The 19,442-nt window shown below is 47.5% G+C and overlaps 2 protein-coding genes across 6 annotated transcripts in view; both read right to left on the bottom strand.

The window, feature by feature from the left end:
- The window catches only part of Nap1l4 (nucleosome assembly protein 1 like 4), a 35,424-nt gene extending 30,446 nt beyond the window's left edge, over window positions 1-4,978 (bottom strand). For 2 of the 3 annotated variants that reach the window (XM_032891353.1, XM_032891350.1), the window contains exon 1: window positions 4,896-4,978. The gene's annotated coding sequence lies outside the window, so the exon portion shown is untranslated. Of the gene's footprint in view, window positions 1-4,006; window positions 4,104-4,895 lie in introns of those variants that run through there. The other variant, XM_032891351.1, reaches the window with a different exon arrangement.
- Window positions 4,979-12,773: 7,795 nt separating this feature from the next.
- Cars1 (cysteinyl-tRNA synthetase 1) overlaps window positions 12,774-19,442 on the bottom strand; it is a 41,706-nt gene continuing 35,037 nt past the window's right edge. Inside the window, exons 19-23 of one of the 3 annotated variants that reach the window (XM_032891347.1) lie at window positions 17,909-17,989; window positions 17,140-17,207; window positions 14,980-15,039; window positions 14,462-14,545; window positions 12,774-13,605 (exon numbers count right to left, since the gene is read on the bottom strand). In XM_032891347.1, coding sequence (XP_032747238.1) covers window positions 13,471-13,605; window positions 14,462-14,545; window positions 14,980-15,039; window positions 17,140-17,207; window positions 17,909-17,989 — 428 coding nt within the window. In that variant the 3' untranslated portion in view covers window positions 12,774-13,470. Of the gene's footprint in view, window positions 13,606-14,461; window positions 14,546-14,979; window positions 15,040-17,139; window positions 17,208-17,908; window positions 17,992-19,442 lie in introns of those variants that run through there. The other 2 variants (XM_032891348.1, XM_032891349.1) reach the window with 2 other exon arrangements.

Here is a 19,442-nt window from a genome sequence, read left to right as displayed (position 1 = left end):
TTGTTTTTAAGGTTAAAATGACAGGTTTAATACTGGTTTTATGAAGCCATAGCACAAAGCCTTGTTAGGCAAACTACTTTTAAAAGGCATCAAGAGCCAGACATAATGATGCACACCTGTTAATTCCAGGACTTGGAAGGCATGGTTATGCTGGCTACATGGCAAGTTAGAGGCCAGACTGGGCTACAGATGAACCTGTCTTAAAATACAAAACAAATAAAACCCCTAACAATCATGTTGGATTATGACAGTCATCAGGGGACACTAAGTTAATAGAATACAGATGTTTAGGTTCCCTTCCTTTTAGGTTCAGGTTCATTTCCCTGTTTTTTTCTCCACACATCAAAAAAACTTTCAGAAGAAGAATTTTAAACTGGCTACTTCTTAAAGATTAAAAACCAAATCAAATAAACAAACCTTTTATGCATATGAATGCCTGCCTGTTTAGCATATATGTGCAATACCCAAAGAGGCCAGAGGAGGGCACCACACCAGATCTTCCTGCAACTGAGTTATAGGTAGTTTTGAGCCATCACATAGGTAATAAGAACCAAACTCATGTCCTCAGCAAGAGCAGCCAGGGCTCTTAACCATGAACACCTAAACTGGCACTCCTGATAGACAATGAAAGGCATAAGCTGTAGAGTGGTATACCCCCCAAAACCTACACTTTTATATATTATCTGTCTTCATAAGAGCCAAAGGTCTTCAAAGTCTTAACACAAGATAAGCAAATGACTGCTACTAACCTAAACTGGCCTGGAGAGATGGGTCAGGGGATAAAGGTGCTTGCCACTAAGCCTGATAATGTGAGTTTGATTACTGGGTCGCATATGGTAGGAAAGAACAGACTCCCAGAAGTTGTCCTCTGACTTCTACTTCCAGCACATATGCATGTATGTGCACGAATATAAAGAACCCTAAAGCACAGTCTGAAAAGTGGCAGCCCAGAGAAGCTAAGGATGTGTAACTAGGTCCTACAGGAGTACTGACTTGCAACTTAGGATCATGTCAAAGGGACAAAGGAATGAACTGTTTTAAGAAGGAATCAGGAAAGGCCCCTAGGATGGGGGTAGAGAAGTTGTTTGTGCCATACACATAGAGGTTAGAAACAATTTCCAGGAGTCAGTTCTCTCCTTTTAACCATGTGGAGCCAGGGAACACATTCAGGTCTTAAAGCCTGGCAGCAGACACCTTTTGCCAACTGAGCCATCTTGTTAGCCTATAATATTTTTAAGCAATCAGATGTACGTTAGATTGGTCACTGCAGGTGCTATGTGGTGTTTTTCTGCTTGCTTCTGGAACTTCTCATCAGTGAGGCCAAGGACCAAAGAAGAAAAACTTCCAGGAGGGCAGAGCATGTCCACTGACTCAACGCAGAGTTCAGGGCTTAGCAAAGGACTTGGCATGAAACAGGTAGCCAGATATCTCAGCCCAGTTAATTAATCCCTGAATGTAAGTTCCATGGTACTGAACTACCTTTTAACATCTTGGCCTATCCTAAGAAATTTTGGAAGACACAAGATGAGGACTTTTCCTTAGCCACACCTGCTTACAACATGTACTTGAAATACCTCCAGCAGGTCATCTCACCAGAGATTTCTAGAGGCCAAACAAACCATCAGGCTTCGGGAAGAAAGGAAAATTTTTTTTCTTTTTCCTCAAGCAAAATGCTCCTCTGGTAGAAGAGGTACCTCTGTAGCATTTGGAAAAGTTATGAAAATATGAACAAGCAGATATTAAGACAGTTTTCTTAATCCAGCACTAACATCTCTTCTTGTTAAGAGGCATTGTCTTCCCCCATATTTGAAATTACAAACAACCTCCCAAGACTTCAGTGTCTCAGAAGTGTCCCCCTGCATCTAACTCTCACACTGCAGGAAGGCAAGAGCACTCACTATTTGCTTTACCCTGGAGACCCGACATGTGCTGGAGATCTTGCATGAATAAGACACAAAGCCATAAAGCTACTCTGAAGCAGCTGAGTGGACTTCAATCATAAATATAAATACCTTTTTGTACATAAAGCTCAGAGCTAATCTCACCTCACTAGACTGAGTTTTCTAGACACAGGATGGAAGCACACTGTTGCAACAGCTGACAGAACACAGAAAAAAGGAAATTTAAGGCTGTGCAGCAAGCAATCAACGTCAAAAGGTAAAGTTCACAAAGCTAGCTTTTATAGTCTTCACACAATAAAAATACAATATGCCTCCTGTTACTGTAAAATTCAATAACAGACCAAAACAGGCGAGCTTCCCTAAAGAAGACAGAGATCTGACAGCTAAATGAAAGCAAATCTATGCTACCATCAACTATGTCTTCAAAATGCCTAAAAGTCCAATCCAAGACTCTGCTATTTACCTATTTAAATAGGCCTCCCAATCCACGATCAATAACAGGTCTCCCAAGCGTGGTCTAGCCTCCTTGCTAGCATTAGCAGGGAATCCCTAGCAAAGGCCGAGGGTAGAAGAAAGTCCCTGCTATTTCCCGAGCACCTTCCTCCACTACAGTAATAGGTGCAGCAAAATGACATCAGCCTCAATTCTAAATGCCTAAATGCACGTCATCTTTCTTGCTGTAGTGTTGGCTGGCCTTGAGCTTCCTGCTTCTACCTCTGAAGCGCTGGAATACAGATACAAGTCAGCACACCCACTTACACTTCCTTTTAAGTAAACAAAAAACCTTGTACTCATTGGCTAGAGGTTCCCAACAGCTCATTACTACTGCCTCTTTTTCAGGCACCTGGGCCTGGATCCAAACAGCAAAAGTACTCATCTATCTGCCTATTTCACACTGAGAGTTGCCCTTAGACTTTCACAGATTTAAACTACCCTTTCTTAAAATTTTAACTTATTTATGTGTATGGGTGGTTTCCCTGCTTGTCCGTGCACTAATTGCAGAGGCCAGAAGAGGGTGTTGGAACCCTGGGACTTCAGTTATAGACCATTAGGAGCCACCCCATGAATATGGGACTCAAACCTAGATCCTCTGCAAGAGCACTCAATGATCTTACCCGATAAGCCATCTTTCCCACCTCTAATACTCTCTTGCCCAGAATTGTTTTCTTTCAAAACCAAAATTTTTGGTACTGGCTTTTTTATTTGTATACAAATACAACACAAACTTTTATACACAGCATAAAGACAGCTATCGGGGACTTAGTATACTTTCACTAACAGGCAAATAGGGAAAAAAGTGAGATAGGGATCTTGCTGTGTTACCAAGACAGATTTTAAAGAGTTCCAGAGCAGCTATGTATACTGCTATATCTATCTTAGCTGGGGCATTTTAGGATTCCAGCACAAAGTTAGGTGAACTACCTCACCCCTAAGAATCCCATCCCTGCAGTACTATTTATTACCCACTGGTAATTTCTATATACTCAACTACACAAAGTCAAATGGCCAGCTCACAAGCCGTACTTGCCATGATTTCTGTGAGGATCCCAAAAATATATACATTTTCTCCCCAGAACTTTGGTAATGAAATTTCAGAATTTCCAGAAAATTACCAAATCACTATTATTTTCACCAGTTATTCTATATTAACTCTGAAAAACAGTTCAGGATTTAAAGCTAAAACATCAAAATATAAGTGTTTAGATCTTATGACATTGTGAACCAATTGTATTGGTCAACTAAGGAAAAAAAGACCGACAACTGAGTTTTACAGCATTTAGTTAAAGGCATAAAATGATGTCGCTGTAGACTACCCCGACAGGTGAACCATCCCTCTTTAAAGCTCTGTTCTCTCTGAATCTCACTGATCATCTGAATGGTGTCTGATTCAACACAGTATTTATTTAACAATAAGTATTTACTATTAAAACTGAGCCAGGTTTAATCTGAGTTTAGATGTAAGCTACCATCACACTTGACCTAACAGAGACTTAACGTGCAATATAGGTCGAACACTCCTATATCAAAAAAACCAGAACATCCCAAAACCCATTTCTTTTCAAGCTTTATGGCACATTTTGGACTTCCAGATTAGGGATGCTCACCTGACAACCTACAAATCTTCCACAAACTGAACCACTTCTGAACCCAGGCGTTTCTTGCTAAGGCACACTCTGCCTGTTGCACCTACATCACGTATTACTGTGAATAGAGTTAAGACACGTCAGGAGCTTAAAGGAGCCCCTGGTGTGTAGTAAGCAGAGATTAGTCATCGAGAGGAGGCAACTACTATGACAGGAAGGCGGCAGTAACTTAAAAGCATGTAACTTTTGGACCAAAAACTTGAACTTGAGTCTTTTTGCTGGGGAATATGCATACTCTCATTACGGCAGCGTACGCGCAGAAAACTACCGCGGAAATTCCTCCAAGAGGCAGCAAAGCAGAATTGGAGTCAGTGCAGGCCAATTTGCCCCAAGAATACCCCTGGGAGAAGGGGTACTGCTGGCGACTGTAGGGGGCCCACGGGTCTGAAGGCTCAGTGTGTGTCACTACACTGGCTCCGCCTCCACAGCAGACTCAGAGAGTGAAGTCTGACTAGGGCACTGTGCGGAGAGCATGCAAAGCCCGGAAGGGCGAGGCGGCGGCCCAGTAGACCCCTTCCTTCCCAGGCGCGGTCTAAGACAAGGCGCACCCAGGCCCACCTCGCTGGGGAGGCCTTGTTCCTCTCAAGGAACCGCCTGCGCGGCTTCGCGTGGACTCGCGGGCGGCGGGAACAAAGCGCGCTGACCTTCAGCCGGGGGCGGGGCTGCACTGAGGAGGGACGGGCCCGCCATCCGCCGCCACCCGCCACACGGACCTCTGACCGGGCCGCGGCCCGCCTCTGCTCGCCGCATGGGGCGTCGGCCTTCCCGCGCCATCCAACCCCCCGCCTCTGCTCCTCCGCCCCAGTCCCTCTCCAGCCGCCCGCCGCGCCGTTACCCGCCAGCACCGCACCTCGCGCCTCCTGCGGCAGTGGCGCCCGTCCTAAGCTCGCTCCGGGGCTGCGCCGCCGTGGTCGCCAACAAAACCACCTGCCATTGGCCGTACTGCCAGGCTCCGCCCTCTGGGAGCAAGACGGGCTATGAATGGACAATAGAGATGTTTATCAACTGCACCAGGCACTAGGAGGGGCGGCATCCAATCAAAATCTGTTGAGGGGGCACGGCGCCGAGCCTAAACCCGCGAGCTATATGTAAATAGAGTAGTGACGTGTACTTCGGCGCACGCGCGGTTCCGTGCCTATTTAAAGGGGCTGTTGGGCGCGTGTAAGATTTTGGGCTTGTAACTCTAACCGGCTGTTTCTAAGGTTTGATCTTCCTGAGGCTTTGTCAGCAGCGCTCTCCCCAGATAACTTACAACTCAAAGCACCTCCTACTTCCCAAGGCCTTCTGGCCCTCTGTCTACAGTTCCTGCCTGACCTGGGACTACCCTTCTGGTAGAAAAGTTCAACACATCTGTACTGACTGGTTTTGTGTGTAGTTATCTAAAAGAAGGGAACTTTGAGAAAATGCCTTCATAAGATCTAATCGTAAGGCATTTTCGTAATGATTAATGAGGGAGGGCCAGGCCCATTATGGGTACTATCATCCCTGGGCTGATGGTGGGTTTTGTAAGAAAGCAAGCTGTACAAGTCAGTAAGCAGCACCCCTCCAAGGCCTATACATCAGCTCCTGCCTCCAGGTTCCAGCCCTGCTTGTGTTCCTATCCTGACTTCCTGCAATAATGAACAGCAATATGTGTAAGCCAGATAAACCCTGTCCTCCCCATTTGCTTTTTGGTCATGGTGTTTTCATGGAAGCAATAGACAACATCTGATAAAAATAAATAACTTGATTGCAGATACTGGGTCTTTTCCTAACAAAATCTACCAACAGGGTAGTTGGAAACAAAGCTGATGTGGTGATGCAGCATGCATGGTCTTCAATCCCAACACTTGTGAGATAAAAGATGCGGGTGATAGAATGAGCAGTTTGTCACTTTTAGCTATGTAGCCAGTTTAGGGCCAGTCTGAGCAACACAACCCTGTCTCAAAACTAAACAAAAATTAAAACGAAGTATGGTTACTGAAGGCCAGAAGGTCTACAGCATTGTTTTATTGTATTATTTCTCTCTCATCCTTAAATTGGAACTATGTAAAAAAAAAAAAAAAAAAAACAGTTTCTTTCCCAAAATTAAGAAAAGTAAATAAGCTTATATGTTTTTACTTAAATTGTTCTGACATGCCTCAAGATATAAGGTTGTTTTTGACTGGTTGGTGGCTGGTTTTGTTTTTCCAAGACAGGGTTTCTCTGTGGAAAAGACTTGGCTGTTCTGGAACTCACAAAAATCAGCCTGCCTCTGCCTCCGTGGTGCTGGATTAAAGCGGTGCAACACCACAGCCAGGGTTTACCTCATTTTTATTTGGGGAGTAGATGTAGTTAAATCAGACAAGTATAGAAATAGTTTGGCAGCCAGGGACATTTGGTTTGGACTACACCCCCCTCCCCTTCTAATGATGCTCTGGGCAGTGTAAAAGTCCTCCCAAACATATTTTTTTAATATTAAAAAAGAAAAAAAATAAGACACCATGCAGTGGTGGCACACACCTTTAATCCCAGCACTCAGGAGGCAGAGGCAGGCAGATCTCTGTAAATTCAAGGCCAGCCTCTTGGGCCTGTCACAAAATATTTCTGATCTGTACTATTCACTTTTGGATACAATTTCCTTGCTAGCTTACAATCTGTGTGTATCTTTATTTCAATCTCTTGAATAAAATGCTTAGACTCCAACAACTGGTAACAAGTTTAATAAAGATATTTCATTATTATTTTTGAGACAGAATCTATGTAGCCCTAGGCTGTGAACTCATAGAGATCTGCCTGCTTCTGCCTCCTAGGATTAAAGGTGTGCATCATCATGCCTGGATTAACAAAGCTTTTTGAATACAGGCTGAAGCATAGGGGTTATGAGAGGTGCTCAGAAGGTGTGTATGTGGGTGCGGGTCTACAACATGACACAATTTTTAAACATTAATAAAATGTATTGTCTTTTGTTCGTTTTTATCTACAGGTTTCTTGATGTAGTTCTGGCTGTCCCAGAACTTGCTCTGTAGACCAGGCTGGCCTCAAACTCAGAGATGCACCTGCTTCTGCCTCCCAAGAACTGGGATTAAAAGCATGTGTCATCCTCACCCAGTTTAAACCTAATCTCTAGCTATTGCTATGAATTACATCCTTTGAACAATCTGACTTAGCCACAGGGTAACATCAACAGCTGATCTTACGGTAGGCAGGTTAGCCTGGCTTTCAGCAGCATGCACTCATGTCTTAAACATGGATTGTCTTCCATCCAAGACTGCCTTTTACTCTGTGCCTACATTAAAATCCAAAGCATGCACCATTTCTTATCTCTGCTTAATAAGCTTGCTCACTTTGCTTCACTATGACTTGTCCTGAAACTTTTTTACTGTGGTATAGTCAAGGATCCAGTTTTACCTTAGTGGAGATCTCCGAGGAGGAAGGAAATGCGTCATGTTGGGCTATGAGCCTTCACTGCTGTCACCAAGGGTACTAGGGAGGTTTCTCCTCTATGTAGCCTGGGGCTGGAGCAGGGAGTACAGTACCAGCCCAGCCTCCCCATGTCAGTTTGTAAAAGGCATTCAGTTTGGCTAGCAAATAAGGTTACCAAGCAGGAATGAACAAATTGTCTTCATTTCTTAAAAATGAATCTTTTGGGGAGGGGGAGCTAGTGAGGTAGCTCAGTGGTTAAGAGCACTGTCACCCTTCCAGAGGACCCAGGTTCAATTATCAACACCCACATGGCAACTCACAACTGTCTGTAACTCCAGTGCTAGAGGATCTGACACCCTCACACAGACATACATGCAGACCAAACACCAATGCGCATGAAATTTTTTAAAAAGAAATTGGTCCTTTTGTCTGGTAAAGGTTGCTTTGGCCAGCATTTTCTTTTATTTTTCTTTCTTTCTTTCTTTCTTTCTTTCTTTCTTTCTTTTTTTTTTTTTTTTGATTTATTTCATGTATATGACTACAGTGTAGCTGTCTTCAGACACACCAGAAGAGGGCATTGGATCACATTACAGATGGTTGTGAGCCACCATGTGGTTGCTGGGGTTTGAACTCAGGACCGCTGGAAGAGCAGTCGGTGCTCTTTAACCGCTGAGCCATCTCTCCAGCCCTTGGCCAGCATTTTCAAATTCAAGTCCCATCTATTTAATAGTCTCAAGCTTAATTTCTGTCATGGCATCTACCACACCTGGAGGTTAGTGTGGGTGGCAACAAGGTGGGAGGCACTGTGGGAGATGGTCTAATGGGAGGTCTTTCCGCATGGTCTGTGTGTGAAGACTTCCCTGCAGTGATTTGACTAGCAGGTAGGCAACATTCTCCCAAAACCTCCTGTTTGCAAGGACTCGGAGAATGCTATACTGCTTTTCTGAGTTGGTATGCCCAAATAGCCCAAGTTGACGGCTTACTAACCAGAAATGCACTTTGGAGATAAGCAGACTGCAGTGAGAACATGGCAGCTGTACTCCAGTGAGGTTCGGGATGCGGCCTCCCTCCTTGCATTCTCCACTGCATGGTGCTCCAGGCTCTTTGGCTGGTGATTGCAAAACTGTAACCCTAACTGTTGTCTGCGCATGGCTTTCCCTTAGATCCAAATCCTAGGCCTACTCATGATTTGATCTTGATGGGATAACACTTCTAGGGCCATCTCCAGATGTCACGTGCGCAGAGCCAGGAATTGGTTCTTGAACTCTGAGAACCCCTGTGCGTCTCACCTGATATTAAAGCAGGGTGTTAGTAGTTGTCCTCGTTGTCTGGCTGTGCAGATGCTATCATCAGCGTTGTTGAAGGGTAGGGACTCCTGAGTGAGACCCCTAACTAGCTGGTGGCTCTGGGTAAGTGCCTGTGTCTGTTTCCCCATGTGCCTACTTCGAGAGACTTGATGGGTTTAGAGCAGCACCAGGTGAGCTGTCAGCTTAAGGCGAGCATTAGCTGTTCTCAGGGACTCCTGTCCACTTACGTAGTAACAACAACAAGAATCCAACCACCCAGTGTCCCAGCAGTCAGAAACTGCAGCCTAGCAGATCCCTTTAGCCACGCCCCTCAGACCACACCAAGCCCACGGGGGACATCTGGTCCCACACAAGCCCTGTGCTCAGGAAATGGAGTGCAGAGGGGAGATAGCAGTAATGAAACTGTGGGATTTATAAGCTGAGCTGAAGACCAATCCTGGAAGCTTTTCCCCCAATATGATTAAACCCAGGGCACATGCTAACCAAGCACTCAAACACTGAGCTATATTATTCAATAGCCTCATCAAAGTGCCCAAGCTGGCCTTGAACTCAGGATCCTATCTTAGAGTCCAAAATAGCTGAGGTTACCCAGCCTGCCTGCCCCACCACACCTATCTCTAACAGCCGTTTGAGTGGTTAGGACCTGTTGAGTTCACTCAAGGTTTAGACGCCACCTGAAGCCTACTTGCCTGCATCTGGAGCTGTCCATGCCCTGGCTGTCCCTCTAGGCCTCTTAAAGAGTTTCGAAGAAAGTTGAGAATAATGTCAAAGTCCCTTCTTTCTGTCTGCATGCTCCTGCCTCAGACCCTTCTATGATTTGAGTCTTGCTGACAGTCCCCTCCCCTAAGGCCTTTGCTTCTAGCCAGAACCCCCATCTCCTTGCTTCAGGTCATTGCATTGTGCAGTTCTCAACACCTGTTCCTTGCCCTTACCTCCCTGCCTCTGGGAGTGTCAGGTTTTGGAGGAAAGAATTCCAGAGTGGATAATGGCTAAGGCCATACAGTAGCCAGCAGCCAGCAGTGTAATGTATCGTAGGTCCTATGACTATCTCAGGTTGGCTCTTGTCCCTGCTCAGTGCAGGGGAGCCCACAAAGATGTCCTCAGGGGCAGGTGCCTCTGATGTGACAGGGATTAGATGTGAAGGTAATGTCAGGTGACTCTAACTCTAGCAAGGATCATGCTGATACCTGGTGGTTCTGGGTGCTCTGGCATCGTTTCGGTGAGTCTGGCCTGGAATTTCCCAGCAGGAGTCTGAAAAACCCTGTAACGTCAACCTCCCAGAAGAGTAGTTCTTTGAACCCCTCAAGATGTCTGCCTCAAATTACAATATACAGCCATTACCATCTTCAACAGAGTGGCTGTGATTCTCGGCCTCAGATGGAGTGAGTCTATTATTGTGTTCTCATAAGATGTGGTGAAGGTCACTGGGAGCCCAACCACTTCTTCCTGTGCCTCCCTCCCTGCTGTGTGTAATTTTGCGTCAGCTGCACAGCTTGGCAGATGCTAGTCTACAGAAAGTAGAACGTTAATGATGGGGTGGAAGGTGAGACTCCATGTATGGGGAACCCAAGCTGGAGTGAGTCAGTGATGGCGGCTGTTTGGGAATTGCCCATGCTTCTTTAGTTTCCCTTAACTCAGGCTCCTGCAAGCCCAGTGAACTCATTAACTCAGTGGAGTCTCTCACTCTAGTCTGTCATTCACGTAATGGCTTGTTGTGAAATTAGGTAGCAAACTGGGTATGGTGGCTCATGGCCGAAATCCTGTAACTCAGGAGGCCAAGGTGAGAGAATCACCCCAAATTCCAAGGAAGCTGAGGTTCCATAGTGAGGCACAGGCCTGCCTGAGCTATAGGGTGAGGATCCGTCTCAGAGCAAATTAACAAAATTAGGTGACAATTTCACTTGCCTACAAGGAAGACCATTTAGTTCTTGGCCTGGAACTTACAGAGATCATAAGGTGTGTGCCACCGTGCCTGATTTTGAGCATATTATAATGTTTTCATTTTTTTTTTAACACATCTTTTTCTTTTTTCTTTTTTTTTTTTTTTCTGGAGCTGAGGACTGAACCCAGGGGCTTGCACTTGTCCCCAACCCCGTGTTTTCATTTTTAATAAACATAGTAATTATATAGTTAGGGTAGGAAGTGATGTTTCTATGCATGTTTACCATGTAGCAATTGAACCAACACATCTGTTATCCCAGACATTTGTTTTGGGAACATCCAATAATCCTATTAACTGTTTCAAATATTTTTTTTTTCTTTTTTTCGGAGCTGGGGACCGAACCCAGGGCCTTGCGGTTGCTAGGCAAGCACTCTACCACTGAGCTAAATCCCTAACCCCTCAAATATTTCTTATTTTTAATTGTATGTGTGCCTCCGTGTGTACCTGTGTGCCAGTGCCCACAGAGGTCAGAAGCATCAGATGCCCCGAAGCTGGAGTCACAGGAGGTTGTGAGCCACCTAAAGTGGGTCCCCTGGAGACGCAAAGTCTGCCTTTTGCTGCTGAGCCATCTCTCCAGTCTTACTAGGTATGTGGAAATACTGACCTTCCCTAGTCTCAGTTGCATTATTCAGTTGTTTTCCACACACTAGCTGGACCCTTGACTTACTCCTTCTGAACTCTGTTGGTTAATCAAAATACTAGTTCACACCCATTTTTCTGCTACAGAAAGCAGGGGTGGCAAATGGTTGGCTGTCTGCTTCCTGTAGCTAGTGTGAGGAAGTACCACAGAAGCTTGCATTACCAGAAACACATTCTCAATGGCTGTGTAGAATCAGGGTTAGGGCTGGGCCTGGCACCCCCAGAAGCTTCTGCCTCTGTGTTCCTGTGTCCATTTCTCTGCATGTGTGGGAATCTGTGTCTTCTCTTCCAGCAACAGCGGCTGAAACAGTTAACCACCCCAACACATGCACTTTTCCCACAATGTTCCATCCCACATGACTAGAACATGAGATCAATGCCAGTTGGCAGTAAGCATGGTTACTATATCATGTTCTATGTCATGCCACACAGGCAGGGTTGTCCTGTTACTGCCATCTCTGCAGGTTGGATTTGAAAATACCACTTGGGAATGTAGGACCTTTAAAGATCTGCTACTTTCTCCCTTAGCATAATGTCCAGGAGACCCAGCTTATAGCTGTCTCTCCAGGTTGTCCTGTTCCTTTGTGGGGAGACCACTTCTCATGACTGTGCCCACTGCTGTAGGAGAGGGAAGGCATTTAGGGCCCAGAATGCCCTGCTGCTGTACTCTGCCAGCTTGCCCATGTATATACACTGCCTGGAGGGACCACGGTAATGCCTCCGTCCTGCTCTGTCCAACCCACAATGCACTTTCCTTTCCTTCTTGGGTTTTACCTCTTACACGAGACTCTTGGCTACTGCCACCAACGCTTCATTTGCTTTGCCTCAGATAATAGCTGGGGTTCTGCTCAGTGGTTGAACACCTGTAGATGCTAAGAGCAAAGGAGGTGCTGCAGCCCATGCATCCCTCTGCACCTCTGCAGCTCACAGTCAACTACTTCTTACAGCTTTGTGGCCTCTCTAGCCTCCACCCTCTAGGAACCTGTCTCCTCTCCTCAGAGTGACACAGGTAGGCCTGAGAAGCTTCCAAACAGAAGCCCAAAGAGGGACTGTGCCGACCTGCAGAGTTCCATCCTGGAAAGCCATCTGGTAGCTTCCCTCTTAGGAAATGTACCTATGGAGCCACAGCTGCAAGGCTGGAGATGCTCGCCCTGAAGCCTCATGAGACTGGAGACACAAGGTGCACACCTCAGATGATCCTATCTGATGACTACTACCTGGAAGACATTGTATGACCTCCTGCAGTCTCATACTACTACACTCCACAATACATGCCTATGGTACCCCAGACACAGGTGTCTCCAGGAGAGTTCTCAACTTAGTCTGTCACAGGGACAGAGTGGCAGTATACTTACAGCAGACACCAGCATACTTGCCACATGGGCTCTGTGGCAACTGGGATCCATGCCCGCCCCTGGTCTCTTTGAAGCAACCCTTTACAGATGCCAGGCAGGTATACCTTTCTTTCTTTTCTTTTTAATCATTAGAGAAGGTTAGACACATTCAGCACAGGTGCTGATTCTTGGCAAGGGTGAACAAACAGGCAGGAGCAGGTGGAGAGGAGAAACACTTCAGGTTGGACTAGAGAATCCCTTATCTTACAAGCCAGTGGCGCTGATCTGGGCTTGCTGTCATAATGGCAATCGCAGGCAGCTTGCCAGAGCCCCATCCCACAGGGCAACTGTCCTGCTGCCACCCTGTCAGTTGCTCTGGAAACCTGCAGTGTGTGTTCATCAGAGCCAGACAGACAACTGAGTGGCTTTTGTCTGGGGCTCAGGGGGATCCGTTGGGCTGAGTCGGCCTTTTTCCTACTCCAATACCACCAAACGTGCCAACACAGCAGAGATTAGCTCGGCCCGCCAATGTGAGGGAAATTCCTCCGGCAGGCTGGCTGAAGGGGCTCAACTGACCAGGAGGCCTAAGTCCCAAGCTGCTGAGCAGGCACCTGTAGGCCAGCTCGCCCCAGTGCTGAGAGGGCAGATCGGGCCTCGCCGGTGGTTCAGAAGAATTTATTACCAGTGTCCCAGAGCTGCTACCACTCTGCCTGATTCAGGTGTGAGAGCAGCTGTAAACATGATGAGGGCGGGCTTGAGCCGTGTGGCCTAGTCCATGTCGGCCAGGCTGGCAGGGACCCCTTCTGGGCTGCGGTGGCATCACTGGAGGCTGCTATTCTGCAACTGTTGCAGATACTCCTTGTACAATTTCTCCTGAGCTTCAAAGAGCTTCTTCAACTTCTTGGTCTGGCCCTTGCTCAGCTCTTTGCCTTCAGTGTCATGGGTAGGCAGACCCTGCAAGGACCACATAGATGCCATCAGTCCCCTCTGCCCTTCACTCCTCATCCCTGCTGGCAGGAGACACCTCTTTCTCTGATGTGGCTGGGTTTACTCAGGATCAGCATCCACACCCTTGCTTATCTAGTGTTCTTTTGAGATGGGGGGACAGATCTCAAGATAGAGACTGGCTGTCCAGTGGTGGCTCAGGCCTTTAATCCTACCACTTGGGAGGCAGAGGTAGGCAGATCTCTGAGTTCAAGAACAGGGTGAGTTCCAGGACAGCCAGGGCCACACAGAGAAACCCTGTGTCAAAAACCAAAATAAAACAAAAAGATAGGGCTGGCTCCACGCTTGAGCTGCTTCTGCCTCTATCTCTAAAGTGCGGGGATCACGTGTGAGTCTACACCTCTGGTTGTCCCCATCCTTAGTCCAGTGTACCGATCTGGCAGTGGCGCTCTAGCTCAGACAGAGAAAAGCCTGGAGCACTCTTCTTAGGGTGAGAGGCAGAGTCCAACTAGGGCCTGTAACTTCTCAGCTCAGAGGTAGCCAGGCAGATGTAGCAATGAATCCAAGGGCCTGCAGAGAGACACCTAAGGGACAAGGATGTGGCCGTACACGTTGTGCATTTGGAAAGGTTCCCTGCACAACCTACAGATTCCTTTTTCTGTCACCTTAACTGGGTCTGGGGTCAGAACCTCCAGTGCTAGCAGCCAGAGCTCACCACATAACTGGCAGAGACAGCCTAGCTTAGCCTTTGCCCAACAGGAACTGGATGGTCCTAGCTGTCCTTACAGGAGACCCACTCCAAACAGGAGATCCAAGGGCTTGGACTCAGCTTGGAGGCTGTGAACTACCGAAGGGGTTGTCTTACATTTTCATCAAACTTAGAATACTTGTCGATTTCTGAGCGGAACATCTCACTGGGTGGGGTCTTCATCTTGGCCAGCTTTGCTGCCTGGAACACACAACACACACGCAGACAAAATATATGTCACAGCCAAAGCAGCACACAGACCACCCACCCACCATACTCCCACTCTATCTCCTCTACCACATGCTTTCCATGCCCTTAAATTCAACATAAATCCCGCAGAAAAACTGGGATGGAAAACAAAAGCAGGGAGTGAAAGGCCACCTAAGCATCCATTCCAGAGGCCTGGGGGGTTACAGGAATCCTCAGGTGGCAGGACTGTGGAGCTGGGGGACCACTAAGGACAACCTGTCCTTTGCAGAGGCCAGGACACCATCGAGGGATGCTGACAAAGGCCAGCTCCACTCCGAAGGAACCTGGTCTAAGCCCAGAGAAGGCACGGAGAACTGCGTGGCAGGGCTCAAAGTGTGATTCTTTTCCCTGTGACCCTGCACTAAATAAACAAGTGAAATAGTTACTTCTTGCTCCTGCTTCTTCCTGGCCGCCTCCTCTTTCTTCCTCCTCTTCTCTTCTTCAGCCTGGGGAAACAGCACACCTGAGATGTGTTCTTGTGCCACCTGCTGCCCTGTCAGGCCCTATCCATCCCATAGCGCTTGACCGTGGCCCTCCATGTCAGCTATCAGCGTTGCTCCTTTCTCCAAGGTCCCCAGGAGAGAGCTGCCCTGAGCCTACTCTCCAAGCTGGTGTCCACCCAACATGGTGCCTGCCTGTGCCTGGCCCATGGAGCACAATGACTCCAAGGTGCCCATTCATCCATTCAGTGCATCCAAAGTTATGATAGTGAGAGCAGAGAAATGTGAGTCCTTTTTTTGTCTGAAACAGTGTCTCACTGTATAGCCCAGGTTAGTCACTGTATAGCCCAGGTTAGTCACTGTATAGCCCAGGTTAGTCACTGTATAGCCCAGGTTAGTCACTGTATAGCCCAGGTTAGTCACTGTATAGCCCAGGTTAGTCACTGTATAGCCCAGGTTAGTCACTGTATAGCCCAGGTTAGTCTCTGGCTCAGCCTCTTGGTTAGAGACATGCATCACTACACTTACTATGACAACACACTTCTGTTCTTTTTCCCATTTTGACACCCAAATCCTTACATGAAGGGATTCTCCCAATCACTGAGAGTGGGGACAAGGGGAAGGACACTTAGAGGATGCACCAACAAAATGGAAGGGCAAATGGCAGCACCCAGGACACTTGGCATCAGGTGGGAGCCAGGCAGCACACGCATGCTTCCTAAGTGATGAGCTTCACTGTAGCTGAGGAATCCACCTGTTCCAGGCAGTATTGACCCTCCTGTCACAACTGCCACTGAAGGCAACAGCCATGACTCTGCCATTCCACAGCTGTGGGCCTTAACAAGGTGACAAACCTCCAGCAAGCCGAGGCATAGCTGGCACCTCACTGAACACACAAAGTTTATGCAGGCCATGATCTAGAGGCGTGTAGCTTCATGCCCTAGAGCTGATCAAGACCAAGTGGCCACTCAGGTTCATCAAGAAGAGGGTGGGGGCCTGCAGAGTCAACTCCATGCTCTTACAAGGAACACTTTTTTTCCCCTAGCACCTTTTTCAGGTAGGCCACAACCACCTGTAACTCCAGCTCCATGAAGGTCTGACAGCTTCTTCTGGCTTCCGTGGGTACCCACACATATGTGGCATACACTCACACACATGTAGACATGAATAAGAATACAAATCTTTACAAAGGGACGCAGGCTGGAAGATGGCTCAGTACTGAACAGCACTTGCTATGCTTCCAGAGGATCCAAGTAGGATTCCCAGCACCTGTGTCAGGGCCCAGAGCCCATTCTGGCCTCTCTACAGGTGTCTGTACTCCTGTGGCATACACTCATATGCATACACACAAATAAAAATGTTAAGGGGTTGGGATATAAAACCAAGAGAAACCAGGAAGGGCTGAGCAACAGCAGCAGCCATGAGAAAAGCTGCCCCAAGGGCTGAGCCATCATCCTTCTACTGCTACTCCCAATAAATAGTAACACTACACTAAAATAGATAAACCAATTTAAAAGGTAAACAAAAACACCTGAAAGGGGATGGTGGTGCACCCCTGTAGTTCTAGCACTTGGAGGTAAAAGCAGGAGGATCAAGAGTTCGATTAGCTAAATCCTGAGCTTGGGACACATGAGACCCTGTTTCAACAAAACACAACAGAATAAAGGGCTAACTGGAGACAAGGTCACACTGTGCAGCCTTGGCTAGCCTGGAATGAACTACGTAAACCCAGCGGGTCTTAAACTCAGAGAGATACTGTGTCTGCACCCTGAGTGTTGTGATTAAAGGAATGTACCACAACACCCAGCCAAAGGGTCCTTTTCTGAAGGAGTTACCTTCCTAGCTAACTTATTTATGATTTTTTGGGGGACGTATGTTAGTTTCGAGACAAGGTTTCTCTGTGTGGCCCTGGCTAGCCAGGAACTTGTTCTATAGATCAGGCTGGCTTCAAACTCACAGAGATCCACTTGTCTCTGCCTCCCAAATGCTGGTATTAAAGGCATGTGCCTCAACTCTCCAACCCAAACATCCATTCTTAAAACAACATAAAAATCCAACCGTTTTCATTTCCAGCAAACTCAAGTTCCATCACATCGACTTACTAACCCTTTTCTTTTCTTCCTTCTCTTTCAGTAAGGTGTCTCTGTCCACCAACTTCACCACTGTTGGCAGTCCTGAAAGGAGACAGGCGGTGAGACCCAGGGACTGTGGATTGGCTTTAGCCTGCTGGCCAGGCTGAAACCATGAGCACATTAGCTGAGGCCCCAACAGCTCCCACATGGGGACCCATGACACTGCCTTCTGGCTCACACAGATAAAAATCAGCGCCAGGAAAAGAAAACTGGTAAAAAGATAACAAAACAGGGCTGGGCTGCAGATCAGGGGTAGAATGCTTGCTTGGGTAGCACTGCTCGAGGTCGGAGATCCATCCCAGCACTACAAAAACACAGGTGAGGAGGGAGGCTAGGCAGGAGAACTGCCATGTGTTGAAGCCTAGCCTGGGCTGCCTAGTAAAATGCTGCCTCAAAAGACAATATTAAAAACAGTGTGCTGGCCATTGTCTTTTTCTTCTTATTAAGATACTTGTCGTATGCTAAGCAAACCCCTGGAAGGAAATGAGCGGCATGCTCGAGTCAGCACTGCTGTCAGTCACCTTCAGACAGCACAGGCGGCCTTGGACAAGCTCTGCGTTCTTACCCTGTGTAACTTTGAATATTAAACAGTTGGATTTCTTTTGTGTGTGTGTGTGTGTGTGTGTGTGTGTAAAACAAAAGGCTCCACAAAGCAGCTTATCTCCCCAGAGTGTGAGCAAAGGCAGGTCAGCTACAAGTAGGAAAGAGCAGCTACCTGGGTGCCAGCTCGAGGAATCACCCACCTTCGTGGTCTTCAAACCGCACCCCAAGCTCCGGCAGGATGTCATCCCGGAGGGCATCACTGAGCTGCAGAACCTCAAGGACTGTAGGCAAGAAAGAGCAGTTGCTTTAGACTGCAGAAGGCCTAGGACCCCCAAACCCGTGCTTCCTATAGTGCTGGTGAGTGGGTGCTGGGTGCTGGATTTGGAAAGAAACCAGGGAGGCCAGGAGGCCTACCACTGCCAGAAAAGTCCAAGGTAGAGCATGGGCTCACACACACCCTCATGGCAAGCCCATAGGGTCCATTAAGAACAATCGGCTGTTCTGCCACTGCAGACCAGTGCTGGGAGTCAGGACCCGTCTGATAACATTCTGTGGCTGCCCCTAGAGACACTGAGCAGGGAGAAGTCTGGCTGCCCAGAGCCTGGTATGGCCAAACTTTGTCCCACAGTGACAAGGCTCCATAATACCCAAAACCACAGTCATTGCCAGCCTGGCTCGGCACTGAGGCTATGTCCCCTCATGCCTGTCTCCAGACCAATGTTATTCAAGGGACTCTGCCTGAGTCATATTGATGTCCTGAGGGGCTCCTCCCTTCCCTAACATTGTTTCCTCACACACTTGCCACAGGTCCACCTCAGCTGTCTTGTTCATATGTCTGAGGGCTAAGAGCTCCTTGGTTGCTCAGCAAGATCCCCCACTCCCCAAACCAGCTCTGAATGTGCTGCCAAATCAGAATGTATGTGGAGTGAAGGATCTCTGGGGTTTAGGCTGGGTCTGATGGCTGGCATGGCCCTCTGGTTGCTGCCTGTCTCACTTGGAGATGTCAGTCTAGTCTGACCACCAGGTACAGATATGGAAAGGTCACAGACAGGGGAAACCAGCACACAACCTCAGAGATGACATTGGATGTGGCTTAACAGGGAGCTTGGTTAGCCTGGTCAGACCTGGCCTGGTAACCATAAGAAGTGGCTGCCCCCAAGGCCGAGCAAGAACACACAGAAGAGCAGGAGACAGAGACACCGAGCATAGACAACAGAGCAGGTAGGAATGAAAGGACTGTGGGTGTGGCCAGTCCCTGAAGGCTTGCACATTCCTAACCTCTGAGTCGGCCTCTCTGTTGGTGCTAGTACTTATGATGACCAGCCGCTTTACCCTTCTCTGTGGAGGGTTAAGGGATAGACACTGGAAAGCCAGCTCAGCACCACACCCCACAGCAGATACAGTACAGATTCTCTACTGCCCAGGCTGAGACTCCGATTCCCCCTGCACTTAGGAACCAAGAGGCCTAAAGGCTTTGATCACAGATGATTTTTTTGTTTTTTTTTTTTTTAATCCTAGATTTTTTTTTTTTTTTTGACACAAAAGCTCTGCTTTTCCCTGAAGGAAATATACCCAAGGGCATCAGGCTAGACCCTCTATGGCCACAACCTCACAGCGCTGCAGGCATTTGCAGGATCTCTTTAAGAGGCAAACACGGGATGGGGATTTAGCTCAGTGGTAGAGCGCTTGCCTAGCAAGTGCAAGGCCCTGGGTTCCATCCCCATCTCAAAAAAA

This window comes from Rattus rattus, chromosome 2 (assembly GCF_011064425.1).
Source record: "Rattus rattus isolate New Zealand chromosome 2, Rrattus_CSIRO_v1, whole genome shotgun sequence".
NCBI classification, from domain to species: Eukaryota; Metazoa; Chordata; class Mammalia; order Rodentia; family Muridae; genus Rattus; species Rattus rattus.
The sequence above is the reverse complement of the archived record's forward strand: the minus strand, read 5'-3'. Positions and strand labels throughout refer to the sequence as shown.